General features: G+C 43.5%; 1 protein-coding gene across 7 annotated transcripts in view; it reads left to right on the top strand.

The window, feature by feature from the left end:
* LOC118378614 (type II inositol 3,4-bisphosphate 4-phosphatase-like) overlaps window positions 1–22,678 on the top strand; it is a 263,199-nt gene that overhangs the window by 35,479 nt on the left and 205,042 nt on the right. For 4 of the 7 annotated variants that reach the window (XM_052464784.1, XM_052464786.1, XM_052464785.1 and 1 more), the window contains 2 exons: window positions 7,778–7,896; window positions 15,353–15,469. In XM_052464784.1, coding sequence (XP_052320744.1) covers window positions 7,778–7,896; window positions 15,353–15,469 — 236 coding nt within the window. Of the gene's footprint in view, window positions 1–7,386; window positions 7,474–7,777; window positions 7,897–9,881; window positions 10,088–11,515; window positions 11,675–15,352; window positions 15,470–22,678 lie in introns of those variants that run through there. The other 3 variants (XM_052464787.1, XM_052464788.1, XM_052464789.1) reach the window with 3 other exon arrangements.

Here is a 22,678-nt window from a genome sequence, read left to right on the forward strand (position 1 = left end):
TGTATTTGTCTCCCATAGCAACCCCCACTGTCTCCCCTTCTCTCTCCATTTGCCCTTCTAATAGAATTTAGATTCCCTGTAAGGTCACAGGGGAGATGGCACTGTATTTAAACAAAGTCCCTGTGAATTTGTCCTAAAGTGTCAGTGTATACACATTTTTCCTCTTGCCCTTTCTTTCTTTCCCTCTCTTTTCTGTTTCTTTCCCATATCCCTGTTTCAGTATCCATTTTCTCTTTCTCTCATCCCCAGCCCTCTCTCCCTCTTTCTCTTTCTCTCTCCATATCTCCCTCTTTCTCTCTCCATCTCTTTCTCAATCTCTCTCCCTTTTCATCTTCCTCTCTCCCTCTCTATCTCAAATGTTACGGACCTCATAAAGTCAGCAGTTGAGTTTAATGCCTGTGGCTTTGGTCCTATCACTCTGTGAAGCGATGCGGATAGAGATGTCCACTGTCACATGTCAATCCTCAGTAGAGTGTGATATTAGGTGAGATCCCAGGACCTGTCAGAGATCCTCTGAGCCTTTGAACTGAGAGAGAGGATCAAACACTGTTGAGCAACTCCCCAGTTCTATACCACACTTCCAATCAAACTGTATTAGTCACAATGCAATAGGTGTAGACCTTACAGTGAAATGCTTACTTACGAGCCCCAATTCAACAATGCAGTTTAAAAAAAAAACATAAGAATTCAAAGTAACAAGTAATTAAAGAGCAGCAGTAAAATAACAATAGCGAGACTGTATACAGGGGGGTACCGGTACAGAGTCAATGTGCGGGGGCACTGGTTAGTTGAGGTAATATGTACATGTAGGTAGAGTTATTAATGTGACTATGCATAGATGATAATAACAGAGAGTAGCAGCGGTGTAAAAGAGGGGGGGTGCAAATAGTCAGGGTAGCCATTTGATTAGGTGTTTAGGAGTCATATGGCTTCGGGGTAGAAGCTGTTTACAAGCCACTTGGACCTAGACTTGGTGCTCCGGTACTGCTTGCCGTGCAGTAGCAGAGAGAACAGTCTATGACTAGGGTGGCCGGAGTCTTTGACAATTGGATGTGTTGCTATGATTGTGGGAGAGATGGAGAAAGAGCGAGACATAAAGCAAGAGAAAAAAAGAGAGAGAGAGAAATGATGAAATGTAGGGTAAAGCTGAGGTACAGAGGGAGCGGATCTTCTATGGTCCCTGGGAAAATAGAAGTGTGTGTGTGTGTGTGTGTGTGTGTGTGTGTGTGTGAGAGTTTCTGTGCGCATGTCTGTTCTTCTGCCTCCTCCGTTCTAACGCTGCTTTCTTCAGCCCGTTAATGGAACTCCAACATATCTAATATTAAGATCTGGGTTGTTGGTGGAAGAACAGAGGAACGTCACATTGTAGAATCCATCCGATGGAATAGCACCAGAGAGATGGCACCGCATCGTAGTTGGCTGTGTTGTTTTGTTCTGCCTGGCGCTGGAGCCTTTCCTCCATGACAACAGGTTAGACATGGTGGAGGCATCTCCCTATAGCTCTGATTTTAGATGGATACACATTCTGGAACAGTAGTTTGCATATTGTGTTCTAGAAACTAACCCTGATGGCAGATGCTTTGTGGCCTCCTGGAACAACCAAGGGCGAAAGACTAATCTATGATGTTTTTTTTTTGTGGGCTGACACACACACACGTGTACTGACACACACTTGCTTGCAAGCACACATACACACACACACACTCACACTTCACGCTGTTTCTAGCCCACGGTGATGAAGGAAATGTATTAGCCCAGGGGAATCCAATACTGGAACGTTGACTGTCTGCTCCAGTCTGGTGACAACATTTACTAAGAGGATGTGTTGTCCCTGTCACCCCATACCATATGTCACACTGTCTGTTACCTCAACGACAGTCACTATGTCACTACGGATCCACAAGGACTGTTAGTCACACGGCCCTGTCTCAAACTGTGGTTCAATCCATCTATTTAACTGGCTCCTTTACCTCACTTCTGCCTTCGTAGTGCCCCATGACTGCTGTGTTGTTGTGTCTGTCTACGTGCCACTGTCAGTGTTGTAGTAGACGAGGATACTCATAATGGAATGTAAAAATCAACTGTTATCTGTACACTTGTCTGTCTGCCAAAGGTCAAAATCATAATTTAAAATAATAATGCCGTTGACAGTAAATTTTTAAAGGTTGTTCATCATTCAAATAATGATCAGACTAAAAGCTAAGTTATTATTTCAGTTTACAACCATACAATTTACTCACCCAAACCCCAGGGAGTCACAGAAAAACACCATATTTTCAGATAAAAGTCTTGGCTATTTTAGGATGATAAATTAGCGATGATTGTAGCCATTGCATCGGAGCAGAAAGTAATTTGCTTTCATGCTGAAGGACTTTAATCCAGATCGAGCCAGCCAATTAGCCTAACGGGCTGCATTACATCTGCCGTGGTCAGACCTCTTAGTATTTTCATGACTCACCCACTCCCTCTCTACTCCTTCTATCACTTCACTCAATCCTTCTCTCTTTCTATTCCTCTTCCCATTATCTCTCTTTAACTCTCCTCACCTTACCTCTCACTCTCTCAACCTGTTCGCTCTTGCTCTCTCCTGTCTGTCTCTATTTTTCTCGCTTTCTCCCTCTTGCTCTCTGTCTCTCGCTCCATTTGGACACCATTTGTGTCAGAGAAGAGGCTCTTTGAGAGTATCATGTTACCTAGAGTGTTGTTAGTAAGTTCCATACAGCAGGCTGTTATTCTGCTATTCCATCCACTTTTGATATAATAAAAAGCATTCAGGAAATATTTGTGCCCAGTCAGTGAAATGGACAGAGACACCAACAACCTAAAGAGGAAATGGAATTAAATTATGTCATTTAGTCTTATTTCTGATGTCACACGGTTTGAATGGGGTCATCGATTGAATGATAAATCATTCTTTTTTTCTACCCCTTTTTTCTCCCCAATTTTGTGTTTTCCAATTGGTAGTTAGTCTTGTCTCGGCACTGCAACTACTGAACGAACTTGGGAGAGGTGAAGGTCGAGAGCCGTGCGTCCTCCGAAACACAACCTAGCCAAGCCGCACTGCCTCTTGACACAATGCCCACCAATGTTTTGGGGGAAACACCATACACCTGGCAACCGTGTCAACGTGCACTGCGCACGGCCCGCCACAGGAGTCGCTAGTGCGCGATGGGACAAGTACATTCGTGCCGGCAAAACTCTTCCCTCACCCGGACGACGCTGGGCCAATTGTGCACCGCCCTATGGATCTCCCCGTCGCGGTCGGCTGGACTCGAACCCAGCTAGCATTGCGATGACATGAGGTATCAGTCTACTTAGTGACACCCAGAGAACATTGGCGTCGGAGCTCTTATTGTGGGACTCTGAAACAACTGTGAATTGAGCCACATTTGTCAACCTATGTGTATTGAATACTATTCCCAAGGAAAAACAATACTGCATGGATTTTTAGGAGTCTGATAATGCTGAGGAGGACGTTGGGAAAAATCTTACCACATTTCATTGATTCCCAATCCTTAGGTAAAGATGTACAGTGGAAAATGAATGTCAATACACACAATAGGCTGACTGGGGAGGTGATTTCACAGTCACAGTCCTGCGATAAGTGCTACAACACTAATATTTGCGTAATCTCTTCACAGTTGTGTTCTGTGGGTGTCACTGAGTAGACTGATACCATATTTCATTGCTTCACATTGAAACTTTGTTTAATGTTATCTAGTCTAAATATGGTATGATTCCACCAATTGAAACCTTCTGCATCACTTTCAAAGAGGTACTTTTATTTTGAAGGCAAACTGCAAATTCCACTATTGTACCTAATCCTTATTGTGGCTAGTTTCATAACACATAACCTGGTCCAGTCAAGCTTCACTAGACAGATGAAGCTAGCTGGCTGCTTATAACCTTAGCTTTGGGCAACAGGGTTAAGTAGCTGGCTAGTTATTTATTTTTCATGAGCTGATTTCAATAGGCGAACAACAAGTGGCTACCAAGCTAATACTTACTCACAAGGATTCTGAAATCATTGCTAAGAATAATGACAATTACTGCAGTTTCTACTGGTCATTGTTTTCAGGCTGGTTGTATTTGTGCCAGCTAGGTACCAAGCTAAAGCTAGCTAGCTACCCCAGAAGTTGCGGTCAAACAAATAATGCTTTATTACCAACGCGGTATTGTAAAACACATCGTTCGTGGCCGGTGTTTACTTATTTGCAGGCTTTTTCGACAGTGCTACTGATAGTAGTGGTGTCGCTTGGCTTGCACGTGTAAATTCAGAACATACAACATTCTGTAATAGAACTGTTATTTGACGTGTCAAATTAAAAGCTTATTTAACTTGTCAAATAGTGTTATTTGACGTGTCTTTTTTGACATGCAAAGACCCAAACGGCGTTCCATAGTATGTCGTGACGCTAATAGCAGTGAAGCTATTACTGTGTAATTCCTGTAAGGCAACATCTGAAAAATAGCGCACTTGGTAGTGTGTACCAGTGCTCGACTAGTCGCGAAAGCCAACATCCCCCACGACAGAGAACGGTTGATTGTTAAGGGCAATGAATTCCATTATCTTGGCGTTAATGGATTTCGCCTTTGAGTTGTCTCGCTTACTCTTTCAAATGACTGCTCGACTTGTTGACTGCTCGATCCACACAGCAGACGTTGTGGGCTAGGTTAGGAATCCTGTGTTTTATGTGGTGTCAGTACGTCATGTACCTACGTTATATAAGTATGCACATCAGCTCTGACATCGGTTTTGCACATCGCCGTTAATCTAGACATCGGGCCGATACCGATGTTGGCATTTTTAGCTAATATCGGCCGATACCGATATATCGTGCATCCCTAAATGAGACCCTGTTGATATTTCACTTTGAATTTGACTGTGTGTTAATTAAACGATGTGTTGCACTTCCAACAATGTGAATGCTTCAACCAGAACCGCGCTACATTGCTCTGACATCCCATTTGTTTTGCATTTGTAAACAAGTCAAGGTGACTACTCTCACCTTGACAAGTCAATCAGCATTCTAATGCTGTAGTTAGGAAAATGGCTGGTACTGGCTGCAATTTACATAAGGACAACAACAACAACAACATTGTGTGAGTCGTAAGTGCTTGCATGTATGCATATGTGTGCGTCCATGCATGTTTCTGCCTGCATTCAACTGTACATCTACTTCCTGCAGTATGGTATAACCCAACTAAGGAAGGGATTCCATTCTACAGAGTGAACCCGTTGTCTTGGTGTGTGTCCCAGTGCATAGCCCCGTGTCTCTCACACTCTCATCCTCCAAAGATCAGAGAATGCTAGATGGACCAGTTCACTGAGACTCCAGTACATCAAGGAAGCAAAGGTCTTTACAGCAAAGCCAGTGTTTTATGCCTTAGCACCATTCATACAGCGTTAGTCCATTAACTCTGTAGCTTCCTCTTGACTCTTCTTCAATTGTCCCTTGTTGTAGCCTTTTGATTTTCTGTGCCGTACAGTCGCTTATTCTGTAAAATCGACCCTCTGAGGGGGAATTACACATAAAAAGAACAACCTTCTGTCATATTTTGCTGCTTTTATGGATTTTTGTTCTATTGAGTAATGTTACTCGGGGTTACGATTTCACTAAATAATGTGCTATAGTGACAACGCATTTTCAGAGCGGATCAATTCTCGTTTGTCTGCCAGAATGTTGCTAGTTGGATAAAGTGCACCATTTGGACATCGTCCAATGTCCTGATTCAGATGTCTCACCCTGTAGTCCTAGAGCACTGTAGTCAGATATTACACCCTGTCTAGTAGTCCTAGAGCACTGTAGTCAGATATTACACCCTGTCTAGTAGTCCTAGAGCACTGTAGTCAGATATTACAGTACCCTGTCTAGTAGTCCTAGAGCACTGTAGTCAGATATTACACCCTGTCTAGTAGTCCTAGAGCACTGTAGTCAGATATTACACCCTGTCTAGTAGTCCTAGAGCACTGTAGTCAGATATTACACCCTGTCTAGTAGTCCTAGAGCACTGTAGTCAGATATTACACCCTGTCTAGTAGTCTTAGACCACTGTAGTCAGATATTACACCCTGTCTAGTAATCCTAGAGCACTGTAGTCAGATATTACACCCTGTCTAGTAGTCCTAGAGCACTGTAGTCAGATATTACACCCTGTCTAGTAATCCTAGAGCACTGTAGTCAGATATTACATCCTGTTTAGTAATCCTAGAGCACTGTAGTCAGATATTACACTCTGTCTAGTAGTCCTAGAGCACTGTAGTCAGATATTACACCCTGTCTAGTAGTCCTAGAGCACTGTAGTCAGATATTACACCCTGTCTAGTAGTCCTAGAGCACTGTAGTCAGATATTACACCCTGTCTAGTAGTCCTAGAGCACTGTAGTCAGATATTACACCCTGTCTAGTAGTCTTAGACCACTGTAGTCAGATATTACACCCTGTCTAGTAATCCTAGAGCACTGTAGTCAGATATTACACCCTGTCTAGTAGTCCTAGAGCACTGTAGTCAGATATTACACCCTGTCTAGTAATCCTAGAGCACTGTAGTCAGATATTACACCCTGTCTAGTAGTCCTAGAGCACTGTAGTCAGATATTACACCCTGTCTAGTAGTCCTAGAGCACTGTAGTCAGATATTACACCCTGTCTAGTAGTCCTAGAGCACTGTAGTCAGATATTACACTCTGTCTAGTAGTCCTAGAGCACTGTAGTCAGATATTACACCCTGTCTAGTAGTCCTAGAGCACTGTAGTCAGATATTACACTCTGTCTAGTAGTCCTAGAGCACTGTAGTCAGATATTACACTCTGTCTAGTAGTCCTAGAGCACTGTAGTCAGATATTACACCCTGTCTAGTAGTCCTAGAGCACTGTAGTCAGATTTTCCACCCTGTCTAATAGTCATCGAGCACTGTAGTCAGATATTACACCCTGTCTAGTAGTCCTAGAGCACTGTAGTCAGATATTACACCCTGTCTAGTAGTCTTAGACCACTGTAGTCAGATATTACACCCTGTCTAGTAGTCATCGAGCACTGTAGTCAGATTTTCAACCATTTAGTGACAGCATATGGCTCTTTGTGGTTGCTTCAATATCTACATGTATTGTCCAATATCACTTTACAGTAAATACTGGTGACCACAGCCTCATACTGAGACAGAAAGGGAGGGACCATTCCTGGACAGGAAGTGTTGGTTTCCTATGATGGCCTAGCCTCCCCTCGTACCCTCGCCTCCCCTCGTCCCAGTCTTCCTGCCAAACAGGAAGCCTGGAGGAACTAGGGACTGACCAGGGGTTTCACTGACAAACATTAAATCCTAATAAAACGGACAGTCCTCAGCACACTCACTCAGCTGAGGGAAGAAGGAAGAGAGAAGACTGACTGGCAGCCACGTTAGTTTGACGACTGGATCTCAGAAGACAAGCTGCTTTCCAGAACTAAGGACATATGACTTCCCATTTCCTGTACAGTGAGGATACTTCCCTGAGAAATAGTTTTTTTATCCTTCCACCACTCTCACCTCATGCCCCGGGAATGGTGGGGTCATGGTGATTTCCCTCCTCCTTCCTCACCTTCCCCTTTCCCTTTTTTCCTTTCTATTCAACCTTGTGTTGTTTGATGTTGGGGTTTTACTCAGGGAATGTACTATACTGACTGTCCTCTCTCTCTCTGCCCTCCCCCTTTCATCAACTCTCTCTGCTCCATCTTTCTCTCTCCTCCCCCTCTCTTTCTCTCTATCTCTGTGTGTGTGTGTGTGTCCTCCCCTTCTCCAGAGTGCAGGGATCTGATTGGCTCAGGCAGAGACAGGACGCCCAATGCTCTAGTCCAGGTTGCTGTCATCGACCCCCGGGAACAATACCTGGTCTCCCAAGCCTGCACAGAGATAGTAGAGGTAAGGCACATGCATATGCACTGACACGTATACACACACACACACAAACATATGCACTGACACATATACACACACACACACACACCCTTTCACAAGCCACTTAATGCAGCTACCTCCCCTCCCTCCTCACTGTCTCTTTCTCTCACACACACTCCTTTGCCATCTCACTCCCTTTCTCTGCCGGTGATTGTTATTTTTACTGTTAAAGGGTCGCTCTGGTTCACTGGGTCTAAGTTGCTATTGCTGTTGTGGTTAACATGGAACCCAAACCGGGTGCGTGCGTGCGCCATCGTGCATAAATGTATTTTGTCCCCCCACACCAAATGTGATCACGACACGGAGGTTAAAATATAAAAACTAACTCTGAACCAATTATATTAATTTGGGGACAGGTCGAAAAGCATTGAACATGTATGGCAATTTAGCTAGCTAGCTTGTTGTTGCTAGATAATTTGTCCTGGGATATAAACATTGAGTTGTTATTTTACCCGAAATGCACAAGGTCCTCTACTCCACCAATTAATCCACACATAAAACGGTCAACCAAATCGTTTCTAATCATCTCTAATCCTTCCAGGCTTTTTCTTCTCTTGACTTTATATTGCGATTGGCAACTTTCATAAATGAGGTGCATTACCGCCACTGACCTCGTTCGTCTTCAGTCACCCACGTGGGTATAACCAATGAGGAGATGGGAGAGGCAGGACTTGCAGTGCAATCTCGTTGGCGCGCGCAAGCAATGTGGGTGCAATAATTGAATAATATAGATTTTTAAATTTATTTTGCAACGCACGCGCACGCGACACGAGCGGTGTAGTCAGCCTGTTAAGTCTTTCTCTCTCTCATTTGCTCGCTCTCTTTTGTTCCCTCCCTCTCTCTCTCATTCTCTCTATCTCTGTCTCAATTCAAGGGATTTATTGGCATGGGAATAATGTTCTCTCTCTCTCTCTCTCTGATTTGTGGTTAGAGCCCTCTTTCTGTCTCAATCTGACTATAAGTCAGTCAACTGCGGTAGCAGACTGTCTGCATGTGCCCTCTGTGTGTGTGTTGAGTCTCTGCGCTCCATACAGTCTCACGGAAGTGTCTGTGCCCTCCGACCTTTGGCATGCCTCTTTTATTGCCCTCAGAGCTGGAGTGTCATTACCATGGCAACAAGAGCACAAGTGTTTTCGGGGCGGCAACATCTGTCCCGGGCTGGAATACCCACCTAGAACACACACACACACACACACACACACACACACACACACACACACACACACACACACACACACACACACACACACACACACACACACACACACACACACACACACACACACACACACACACACACACACACACACACACACACACACACACACACACACACACACACACACACACACACACACACACACACACACACACACACACACACACACACACACACACACACACACACACACACACACACACACACACACACACACACACACACACACACACACACACACACACACACACACACACACACACACACACACACACACACACACACACACACACACACACACACACAGTGGTGTAAAGTACTTAAGTAAAAATAATAAATGGTGTTGGAGTGTGCCCCTGGCTATTTGTCAATTTAAAAGTCTAATTGTGCTGTCTGGTTTGCTTAATATATGGAATTTGAGATTTAAAATTAATACTTGAGTATATTTTAGCAATTACACTTACTTTTGATACTTAAGTATATTTAAAACCAAATACTTTTAAAACAATTTTAATGGGCGACTTTTACTTGGGTCATTTTCCACCATTACCATTACACACACACACACACACCTCAACAAATCAGTCACTCGTCTTTCGCTTTCTTCCCCCCTCCTCTCCGTCACAGACTGAGGGCTCATGTGAGAGAACACAAAGACGGGTTTTAATCTCTCTCTTATCTAGCTGATTAAGCAACAGGAAGATTGACTGTTTTCAAGACAGTCCCTTCGTCTCTTACTGTAGAAACTCCATAGAAAATAAAAGGAGTCCTCGTCCTCCACTCACTCTGGAAAACACAGGATGTGGTACAGCAGTTAGCAGTACAGTACGGCTCAGCTGCAGAACTAGTGTGATTCCATAGCTGTAATGTGACTCTTGCTTTGGAGAGGGATCTGAGAACAACATGGACTGTTGCTTTCGGCTTCTCAAAAGGAGGGTACGTATGGATACTGTATGTATGTAGCCGTGGAGATCGCTTCTGATCATACTGTAGACGTGTCTCTGGATTTATAGTCGCATGGTATTGTACATATTGAACCAGACGCAGTGTAACTTCTGTATCTGACTGGTCGATGTATTGGAATGACTAGTCTCTCTAATTCATTACGTATCACTGAACACTGATAGGGATTTTTTGGGGGGGGGATCAACTCGTATTTATTTTTAAATGATAACAGACCAGAACAAATAGCATCAGGAATGGTTTTACAGTAAGAGACTGAACAATAACACTAAACTGGCAGTACACCATACAGAGTTTGTGTGTGTGGCCAGCCATAGGGAGTCCCTATACTACATTGTTTAATTGAGCTCTGTCTGTCTGTCTGTCCATCATTCCTCAGTGCTGCAGCTGTTCCTTCATTGACCTCTCCGGTTAAAAGGGGAAAGGCCCTGTGTGTGTGTGTGTGTGTGTGTGTGTGTGTGTGTGTGTGTGTGTGCTCACACTCATGTCTGTGTATGAAATGTGAATATGTCGGAGACAGACCGGCTGCCGTGTGTTGTTCCCAGAGGCGCTGGTGTCCAGCAGCTGGGTCTTACCAGACTGGCAGCTCCCGCTATGCCTGGAGACAGACTGGCAGCTCCCGCTATGCCTGGAGTCAGACTGCGCCCCCCCCTCCCCCCCCACATATGTGATCAGGGTGTTATTGAACTCTTACAGAGCAGGTGTTTCCTTATCCTAAACAGTCCATCAGTCCATCTTGGGGCAGTGTGAAGCCTATAGGACAGACCCTTTTTTTCATTTGAATTATTTTTCTTTGAAACGTTGGGCAAAAAGTTAAATATATAAATATAAGCAGTAGATATCAACAGACTTCAAAGCAATCTGTCCTATCAATCAGTCCTATCAATCAGTTTTATCAGACATGTTGGGCTCAAGTGTAAACACTACTAAAATGCTATTGGAGATCCCCTCTCAGCGTCTCTAAGCACCCAGCGTGGTGTGAGCTATATACTGTACCTCTGAGAGAGGAGACCGACGGGACAGAGAGGGTGACATTTAGGCCCCACTGTAATCTGTATGTCTATGGGAAAATCTTACTCTGAAAGCCATTACCGCCAAGGGCCCAGGAGTGGCCTTCTCAAAAAAGGGATTTGACGGCATGCTGTGGGGCCAAGTGCCCAGTAGAATGAAACAAGCCTTTCATGTCATGCTAGTGAAGCGAGGTTTGTTTGTGTGTGTGTGTGAATATGATGAGTGTCAAGGAAATGGGTGAGAGCCAACTGTCTTCGAGAGCCTCCTGCCATGGGAAGATACTCCCCCTCCACACACACACACCCTCCACACACACACTCTAATAGTGTAATGCCTCGCCCATTCCTTGGAGGTCTGTAACCCAAAGGCACCGAGAGGGGCGTCGCTGTCTATATACGCAGCTGTCTCCCCTACTGCCGTAGACATACTGCCTGACTGGCTGGCCCATTGACTGACTGTCTAACTACTTCTCTCTGAAGTACTACCTCCACTCTACCTGTTTGTACCGCTGTGTGAATTTGGCTGTAGATGGAGTTGCCAAACATGCTGGTAAGTATGAAAGAAGGCTATTCAGTTCAGAATGTCTTGTCGAGGGAATTTGAGGTGTGTGTGTGTGTGTGCATGCATGTGAGCACTCAGCAAGTCTTTGATTTCCCCATGTTTTGCCGGCTGTACCGGATTGTGTGTGAATGTGCTGCTACAGAATGCCCATATGCCCCTCAAAGCATGGTAGCATGGTATCTGGGTGGCAGTACTGTGCAACACTGTATACTGAGCAAGTATGGTAGCATGGTATCTGGGTGGCAGTACTGAGCAACACTGTAGCATGGTATCTGACTGAGTATGGTAGCATGGTATCTGGGTGGCAGTACTGAGCAACACTGTATACTGAGAGCATGGTAGCATGGTATCTGGGTGGCAGTACTGAGCAACACTGTATACTGAGAGCATGGCAGTAGAGCACTCTCCAATGGATTAGTGTTGTTTTCTCTTTCCCACTGCTTGGTGTTAATACAGGGGGTGAAAACATCTAGTAGACTAGGGAGGAGAGGGGTTTGTGTAGAGGTTGGCTCGTGAGGAGGTGTGTGTGTGTGTGTTTGCAGAGTGTAACGCGTGGATGTCCTGGGGTAGCCTCATGTCTTGGCTGCCGATCTGTAACCACAGGTCCTTCCACAGTCTACATCCCTCCAGTACTCCCCTACTGTATCAATGGGCTTACTGTGTTAGGCTAAGATGTGTTAGTTAGTCACCTTGGATAAGGATGTCCTCCTAGTCAATAAAGGGACATGTAAACAGACTGGAGGCTTCTATCGATCCTTTGTTGAGGTGACTAATCTGAGCAATTTGGGTTTTCCTAGCCGACGACCGTTGCTACGGCGGAATGCAGTACTGGAGACGTTTTTCATGTCGACAGATTATCGTTAGGCTGTTTACGGGATGCACCAGGGCTGAGTGTGTGCTTTCTGAGTGTGTGCTTTCTGAGTGTGTGCTTTCTGAGTGTGTGTGTGTGTGTGTAAGACGATGCCTCCATGTGCTTGTTTATGTGTGTGTGTGCGTTTGTGGGTACCGACTGTGTGTCCAGCCTGTCCTGGGGGCCTGCGTTCCAGAGCCACTCATCAGGGCAGGGCAACAGGAAGAGAGAGCCCCTGATGTAAACACCAGTTTGCTTTTAACATGCAAAGCTTCACTACACCAGGGCATATACAGACCCAGTACACATTATACCAGGTCACAGTAGGCTCCATAGGCCTCTCTCCTGGCCGGGCCTGGGGCCCTATAGGGGGGGCTATTGTGCTTGGGGTCTTGTGGGAACCTGGGTGTGTTTGTGTGTTTTGGCTAGCGGAGGTCATGCATCCATGTGTCTGTGTACAGTACCAGCCCTCTATGGCAACAAGCTCTCACAGTCTCACTGCAGAATCAGATATCCACATTTATTTGGCATTCACTCCATAATCGTTAAGTTAAGGATTGGCTTTAAACAAAAAACAACTTCATGGTTAAGTTTAGGCATTCATTCTGAATAGTTAAGTTAAAACCTGTTTGGGATAGGGGGCAGCATTTTCACTTTCGGATGAAAAGCATGCCTAGAGTAAACTGCCTGCTACTCAGGCCCAGAAGCTGGAAGTGGGAAATCTGAGGTTTGTAGTTTTTCAACTCATTGCCTATCGAATATACAGTGTCTATGGGATCATATTGCACTTCCTAAGGCTTCCACTAGATGTCAACAGTCTTTAGAACCTTGTTTGAAGCTTCTACTGTGAAGGGGGAGAGAATGAGAGCTGTTTCAACCAGAGGTCTGGTAGAATGCCATGAGATGATTACGCGTGCGCCCTTGAGAGCGACCTGTATTCCATTGCATTTCTAAAGACAAAGGAATTCTCCGGTTGGAACATTATTGAAGATTAATGTTAAAACATCCTAAAGATTGATTCTATACATCGTTTGACATGTTTCTACGAACTGTAATATAACTTTTTGAACTTTTCGTCTGAACTTTGGCCTGGACTTGCCCGCGCCTCGTGAGTTTGGATTTGTGAACTAAACTAACAAAAGGAGGTATTTGGACATAAATTATGGAATTTATCGAACAAAACAAACATTTATTGTGGAACTGGGATTCCTGCAAGTCCATTCTGATGAAGATCATCAAAGGTAAGTGAATATTTATAACGCTATTTCTGACTTTTACTGGTTCCACAACATGGCAGGTATCTGTATGGCTTGTTTTTGTGTCTGAGCGCTGTACTCAGATTATTGCATGGTTTGCTTTTTTCGTGAAGCTTTTTTGAAATCTGACACAGCTGTTGCATTAAGGAGAAGTATATCTATAATTCTGTGCATAACGCTTCTATATTTTATCAAAGTTTATGATGAGTATTTCTGTAATGTGGTTCTCTGCAAATTCGCCGGATGTTTTTCGAAGCACAACATTACTGAACATAACGCGCCAATGTAAACTGAGATTTTTGGATATAAATATGAACTTTATCAAACAAAGCATACATGTATTGTGTAACATGACATCCTATGAGTGCCATCTGGTGATGATCATCAAAGGTTAGTGATTCATTTTATCTCTTTCTGCTTTTTGTGATTCCTCTCTTTGGCTGGAAAATGGCTCTGTGGTTTTGTGACTAGGCTCTGACCTAACAATCATATGGTGTGCTTTCGCTGTAAAGCCTTTTTGAAATCGGACACAATGGGTAGATTAACAAGAAGTTAAGCTTTCATTTGGTGTATTGCAGTTGTGAATGTATGAAAGTTAAATATTTCAAAAAAATAGTTTTGAATTTCGCGCTCTGCTAGTGAAACCCCTAGCCCTAACACGTTTTAAAGGGATACTTCGGGATTTTGGCAATAAGGCCCGTTATCTACTTCTTCAGAGTCAGATGAACTTGCGGATACCATTTGTACAGTGCCTTGCGAAAGTATTCGGCCCCCTTGAACTTTGCGACCTTTTGCCACATTTCAGGCTTCAAACATAAAGATATAAAACTGTATTTTTTTGTGAAGAATCAACATCAAGTGGGAAACAATCATGACGTGGAACAACATTTATTGGATATTTCAAACTTTTTTAACAAATCAAAAACTGAAAAATTGGGCGTGCAAAATTATTCAGCCCCTTTACTTTCAGTGCAGCAAACTCTCTCGAAGTTCAGTGAGGATCTCTGAATGATCCAATGTTGACCTAAATGACTAATGATGATAAATACAATCCACGTGTGTGTAATCAAGTCTCCGTATAAATGCACCTGCACTGTGATAGTCTCAAACTTTAAACGAATACTTTCGCAAGGCACTGTATGTCTTTGTGTCCAGTATGTAAATTACAGGATGTTTTGCGAACCAATGCTAACTAGCATTAGCGCAAAGAATGGAAATCTATGAGAAGTCTACCCATAGACTTCCATTCATTGCACTAACACCCAGGAGCAGTAGGGAAGCAGACTGAGCACAGCTGTTGGCTCACTCATCCCTCTCTATTTCTCTCCACCTCTCCCCCCCACCCACACACTCTCCTTCTCAATTTCAATTAATGTGCTTTATTGGCATGGGAAACATATGTTTACATTGACATAGCAAGTGAAATAGATAATAAACAAAAGTGAAATAAACAATAAAAAAATGAGCAGTAAACATTACACTTACAAGCCTTCCAAAAGAATGAAGACATTTCAAATGTCTCTCTCACGCTCTCTCATGTTCCTTCTCATCCTCTCTCAGGGTAGCAGAGACCCGTTGTTCCTGACAGGGGTGACCTTCCCTCCGGAGTACCCTGCCAGCCCAGAGACGCTAGTCAAGCTCACCGTCTACGATGTGAGAGACAAGGCCCGCGACAATGTAAGTAAACCGCTAAGTGTGTGAAGGGGCTGAGGGGGAGGGTGTGTGCTGGGAAAGGAGTGTGTGGGGGGAGAATGGGCAATGCCTCAAATTGTTGTTTTCTTTGCTGTGTGTGCCGAAGGTCTTTCTTTTGTGTGTGGTTTTGTTTATCTGGCTGCGCTGCAAACACTTGCAGGGCGGTAGAGAACAGAAGTTGGGAGGCCTTAAGTATGGGTGATCTATCATGTTACGCATTTGAAGTGAAGTCATAGGCCTTCACATTGAGTTCTGTCTGTGTGGCATGAACTGGGTCGAAGGAGATTTGAAAGCAAGAGTGAGGCCTTTGGTGATCTTCCCATGAGGATACTTACCCAGAGATCAATGAGAATGGGGATAGCTCTAGACATGGAATTCTGAATGTTGGTCGGTCTGGGTCTTCTGGTTCGGAACCCTTTTTAAACCGTCTGGAAATCATCTAATGGGTTCTCCAATATGAAACACTTTAGGCTTCCCTTGGATACTGGCTATGAAGGATTAATTGGCTATTAAGGCTATGGGTTACTTACTCCACGATGATGTCATAGCTGTTGTATGGATTCTATACACTAGCTACCACTACAGCACTGTGACGTCACTACCTGGAGCACTGGAACCAGAGGGAATAGAAAGATCTGGAACAGCAACATCATAGCTATTGTATGATTTATATTTATGCAATAAGGCCCGAGGGGGTGTTGTATATGGACAATATACCACAGCTACGGGCTGTTCTTAAGTGACAATATACAGCCCTTAGCATACGGAGGTACCTTATTGCAGAGTGACAATATACAGCCCTTAGCATATTGGCAATGTACCACCCAGTTTATAAAGGGCGTTACAGATGCCACATGGTCACCTAGCTTATGTAAACGTGTATCTCACAGCTTCATACACCTACAATACATATGGGATACATTCAGTCCCTCTATGCTTCTGATTTGTAGTTATATCATATCCATTGTAGGGATTCTATGTTGTCATACTGCCGATATCACAACAAATGTATTTCACACCTACACATGAGAACATAAAAGTATATAAACTGTTAGTTGAAAAAGAGACAACACCCTTCACTCAGGTTAGAAAAATAGGTTTGTTTCACTCTTCCTGAGCCTCAGGTACTGTAGAGTAGTTGAATCCAACTGTTCTGTAAAAACAATATAGCAAGTTAGCAACTTGCTAACAACCCCTCAAGCCTGGAATCGAAACGATGCAAGCTAGTTCCTTCTGAGGTCTTCATGTAATATTGATGGAAGACTACACCTATGTGAGCCCCAACACTGTTTAAACTCTACAATACCTTCACCGTGTAAGACTCGGTTAGACACTGGTCATGTCAAGCAGTCAGTCGCGTATCCAAAGTGGTAGAGTTCTGTTAAAAATGAATGTCGAATCGTTCGTGGCCACACAAGCTAACGCCTTGACATAAAGATATTTTATAGATGCCCGGTAAAGGCATAAGCTGTGTTACAGCTATATCTGGGAGTGGTTGGGCGGGTTCATTGTCTAGGCAGCTTTGGAGCCTATGGGTTTATAGAATGTTCTTTGGTCTGTCTTTGTTGAGGGGTGAAAATAAAGTGAATTTCATTGTTTACTGCTCACAAATGGGAGGAGTCATGAACCTTATTGAGACAAGATCATCTTGGTCTTTTTGGTACAGCTACTACTTGGATGTCCATTATAACCTCTCCTTTCAAACCTGATCGTAAAATCCGACCATCCATACAAGCATACCAGCATCATCCTTTATTCCATTTCTTAAAACATCCAAAATAATCAGAATACAGTAGAACAATGTTCCCTCTAATTCTTTGGGGCACTGAGCAAATTTCAGGTCTTGTGAGCAGAATTCTGTGCAACTTCTGGCCCAAGTTTACAGTGAACACTGAGGCTGTACCTTTTAAAATTTTAGCCAATAGGCTATTTGAGCATAATGTAGGCGTATATAAGCGGCCTACTAACAAAACCAATCTTAACTTTTTCACATGGAAATAGCTTTTGATTTCTATGATCTAGCCTACAGTAGCCTATAGGTTGTGTGCAATGCAGGCCTACACTGCATCAGACTTTTAAAAACATTTTTACACTACGCACTATGTATGATACAAGAAACCACAAGAAACCACATTACAAAATATAATACCATACAGAGAATTATAGCATGTAAGCCTATTGGCTTATTTCCATATTCAATCCTGTGTAAAAATACAACACTACCCCATTAATTAAGGCATAAACAAGATTTTTACCTGACTCAGTTTTAAAAGACGACTTGAAATGTAGCTTACACGATTTGTGTTCTTGTAGGAAGCAGTAACTCCCCATTGCTGACCAATACTTACCTATAACTTGGCTAATAACTCGCTATAACTAGTAAAAAATATCAACAAATGTGCACATGTGCGGCTCTGCCCTCTGATCTGAAATGCGCATTTGCTACAGGTGATTGAAGGACCGCTTGTGGGCTACCTGTCAAAAGAATACTCTATTACGCTCTGTGCTCTGCCTACAACGAAATCACAGACTCAATCTTACGAAGTTAGATTTGTTTTGGTTTGTTGCGTTGAAAAGGGGCCGATGTAATATTGATTCGATCACAGAGAAAAACATTGATCTATATAGCGCATGGAAACTAATGTGGAGAATTCAGTGAAATTCAATCTCTTGCGTCTCTTCACGCCACGGACACGCGCAGTTTAGAGGGAATATTGCAGCAGAATAAAAGGCAGATCAGACAGAATATTCTGCCTTGCTGTGGAGACTGTCTCCTGACTTGGGCCTGACATCCTTTCAGGGTTCTCACTCACAACACTTCCATTCACTCAAAATAGTCAGAAACCCAGCCAGGAAGGATATAACCCCACCCAAAACAACCCCAACCAGACACCGTGCGCGTGCGTGCGCGTGTCAGTGGCGGGTTGTTATGGGGGCCATTTATGATTTTTTTCTCATGAGCATGACCTTATTTCTATTACAGCATATTGGATTACTGTCATTCAGATTCCATTCGCCCTGTTCAGTGTAACAGCAATAGGTTTAGGCTCCTACATGATACTGGAATTTTCCCTATACCCATCATGAGGTTGCTACAACATAGCCATGAAGGAAAGTTTACAATGTAGGTGCACACAGGTCCAGAGAAAAGGTGACAAGAGGCGCACTCTTGCCTTCATCCAGCTGATATAGGGTGTAATCATTAGTCCAACAGTTGCAAATGAGAGTTTCTATTATGTTTAACCCTGCTTTGTTGCGTTTCCGTTTAAGAAATATTTTTCAACCGAATAGGTGGAATGAATACACCCCTGTTCAGCATAAACACAGTTCACTTTCATAACAGCCACGTTGTAGTCCTTCTCGTATCTATGCGCTCCCCTCCTCTCAGCTTTTCCCTTCACTTGTGGACTTTAAGGCACAACACATCAACTTTCCAAACCAAACCATGTCTTAACCTCTAAACACAGCCTACATCGTTGTCACCATATTAGCTAAAGTAACATCATAGTCAACATAGCTAATAGAACTAACATGTCAGTAAACCCGCTACATGCAGTAGCGTTACAATGTACAGTCAGTAAGCAGTTTAGCACTTACACCGGCGGGCAACGATGGCAATAAATGAGTAAAAACCAAAAGCTTAACTTGACTTGGAAGAGTTCCAGTGTTGTTGGATAGTGATAGTCAGCTAGCTAACATAGCATCTCTCTGTTTTAACAGGGCGTTTGAGTTAGCAAAACTAGCTAGCTGCATTTGTTAGCTAAGTAACTGAATGTGAAAAAAAGTATCCTCTCTCTCTCGTATGTGTGTGTGTGTGTTGCTTCTTCATTTTGGAAGAAATTAATTGGTTAAAAAATGTGTTCAACTATTGACTCTCTCTATTTGAGTCAACTACTCACCACTTTTTATGCACTGCAGTACTAGCTTTGATTGGGTGGACAACATGTCAGTTCATGCTGCAAGAGCTCTGATAGTTTGGAGGATGTCCTCCGGAAGTTGTCATAATTACTGTATGGAAAGGGGTGAGAACCATGAGCCACCTAGGTTTTGTATTGAACTCAATGTACCCAGAGGAGGACGGAAGCTAGCTGGCATCCGGCTACATCATGGAGTGCTGTTGAGGCTGCTGCTGTTGAGGCTACTGTAGACCATTGCAAAATAATGTGTTTTATTAAATTATTTGGTGACGTGATTATGTTCAGTATCATTTTATCTAAAAACTTTTATTTTTATTTTGATGGTTTACAATTTTTTCTTTTATGAAATTCACTGAGGAGGATGGTCCTCCCCTTCCTCCTTTGAGGATCCTTCAATTGTGTGTGTGTGCTTGTATGTGTGTGGCCAAGCTGTCTGGTCTGCTTCAGGACAGGCCCTCCTGTGCCTTTCAGATCATTCCCTCATACCTCTAGTCTCCTCTTCTAGTCTCCACCACTCTCCTCCTCTAATTGTCTCCAGCACTAGTTTCCTCTAGTCCAGAGGTGGGCAAACTTTTTGACTCGCGGGCCACAATGGGTTCTAAAATTTGACAGAGGGGCCGGGCCAGGAGCATTTGGAGGGAGTGTTTGGGCCGGATATACTAAAGCATTAAATGTAGTGTGTGCAAACCTCATAGCACAGTAAGAACACTACAACCCAATTTATTAACGTCTTTCAAATGTGAAAAATCAGTTAATAAATTTGTCTCAAGGAATATGCAAGATATGGCATTTACATACTATTTCGCAGATACTGGGAGGAGGAAATGTAAATAGATTAAAATAACATACGCACTGTGATTTATCAAGATTGCGTCTGTTTTTAATAAGTTTCAATCGAAGGTGCAAAGTTAAAGAAATCAACATTTATTGAAAAATGGAATCACTTTCAACATTCAAAACATATTATTACACAACGAAATGCTCAATAATATCTAACAGTACACGTGTATCGTTGCCAAGCACACAGACATAGGCTGTATTAAATATCCTACCTGCAGCTGAAAATTTAAATTTAAATTAAGAGCGATGTGCGGCGTGTTAATTAAGCTACTGTACCGCTGCTGTGCGTAAATGCGCATTGTTCTTAATTAAAAGACGCATTTCCAAACTTTCCATATGCATTTTTTCATAACACAGCAGAAAAACTCACCATTTCAGTGGGAACAGTGTTGTTTGTCTCCCTTTTTTGCCAGTGCATCAAAGTCTGGAGTTAGTTTTGTTGTGGCAATTCTCAGGACAGATCTGAGGTGTTGGTCAGTTAACTTGGATCTGTGATGAGCTTTGTTGATTTTCACGACGCTAAACGCCATGCACTCTTTCAAAAACTCGCCTTCGGAGAAAGGCTTGCTAGCCTTTGCTAATTTGAATGCCAGCTAATAACTTGCCTTGGTACTTGACTCTTGAATTGCAGTTTGTCGGTGAAAAAAGTTCTGTTGACTCTGTAAATTAGCTGCCAACCTCTGAGCAGTAGCCGCCCGTTCTTGTGTTGACTGCTTGCTAGCATAGTTTGCATGCTTCGTGGCAAAGTGACGGCTGATATTGTACTCTTTGAAAACCGCAACAGCTTCTTGGCATATCAGACATACAGCCGTTGATCGGACTTCAGTGAAGAAGTATTTTGTTGTCCACTCCTTATTAAACACTCGGCATTCGCTGTCCACTTTCCTTCTCTTTGGTCCGCTCATTTTCACAGAAGGGCTTAATGGTGACGTGAAACGAAGTGAAAATTAAAGTGAAATAAAGAGAAATACGCGCCACTCCAACAACGGTCAATGTGTTTTGAGTGCGCCATCTATTGGGGAAACGTGGGCATTGCAGGGAAAGGGGAAAAAAGGAGGTTTACTATAATTTGGACAAATTCGGCGGGCCGGATTAAAAAGCCTAACGGGCCGTATGTGGCCCGCGGGCCGTAGTTTGCCCATGTCTGCTCTAGTCTCTAGTCTACTCCTCTAGTCTCCTCCACTAGTTTCCTCTAGTCTACTCCTCTAGTTGTCTCTTCTAGTCTCCTCCACTAGTTTCCTCTAGCCTCCTCCACTAGTTTCCTCTAGCCTCCTCCACTAGTCTCCTCTAGTTGTCTCCTCCACTAGTTTCCTTTAGTCTCTAATCTAGTCTCCTCTAGTGTCCTCCTCTAGTTGTCTCCTCCTCTAGTTGTCTCCTCCTCGAGTCTCTTCCTCGAGTCTCCTCCTCGAGTTTCCTCCTCGAGTTTCCTCTTCTCGTCTCAACTAGTTCTCTAGTCTACTCCTCCTCTAGTCTCCTCCTCCTAGTTTCCTCTAGTCTCCTCCTAGTTGTCTCCTCTTCTCGTCTCCTCCTCTAGTCTCTTCCCCTAGTTTTCCACTCATCTAGTCTCCTCCTCTAGTTGTCTCCTCTTCTAGTGTCCTCCTCTAGTTTCCTACAGTCTACTCCTCTAGATGTTGATTCATATTACAACAGTCTCCCCCTCTAGTCTCCTCCTCTAGTTGTCTCCTCTTCTAGTCTCCACTAGTGTCCTCCTCTAGTTTCCTCTAATCTACTCCTCTAGATGTTTTACAATACAATAGTCTCCCCCTCTTGTCTCCTAGATTCCTCTCTGTCTCCTCACTACGCCTACAGAGTACAATTAAGGACTTTCCCACTGGGCACACACTGTTTCTTCCACATAATTTCAATCTAATTACACTGAACCAACGTGGAATAGACGTTGAATTGACGTCTATGCCCAGTGGGTTGACTGAGTACTGCTCTCAAAAGAGACTTTGGTATGTACGAATCTGAAGGGAGAGACAATATTAACATTTCTAAAATGTCGACTTCTTTTCTCCCCCCTTTTTGACTTGTCTTTTTCAACCCTTTTTTGAGTTGTCCTTCTCGTCTTTCCTCTTTATGTGCTGTAACATACTAGACGTGTTGCTCTGCTGGGCTGGGCTCAGTTTGTACAGCGCTAGCTGCTTGTCTTGGTCTCATTAGCCAGTGTGTAGGTGGTACGGCCGTGACCCCAAACACGAGTTGACACCCCGCATCAGCCCCGCGGGTGCAAATTGGAGCCGATCAGCCAAAGCTCCAGTAATTTAATGTCACATTTTTGGTGATAGAAAAGAAAAAGAGCGATTTGGAAATGTGGAATAATGTGTGTGTGGGGGTGCATTTGTGAGGCTGTGTTTACAGATGAGCAACCAGCATTTTACAAGTCATATGCAGCTGGCAATTCATTCCAAAGGCGAGCACGTCACAGCTTCTAGCG

Source organism: Oncorhynchus keta, chromosome 16, assembly GCF_023373465.1.
Source record: "Oncorhynchus keta strain PuntledgeMale-10-30-2019 chromosome 16, Oket_V2, whole genome shotgun sequence".
Taxonomy (NCBI): Eukaryota; Metazoa; Chordata; class Actinopteri; order Salmoniformes; family Salmonidae; genus Oncorhynchus; species Oncorhynchus keta.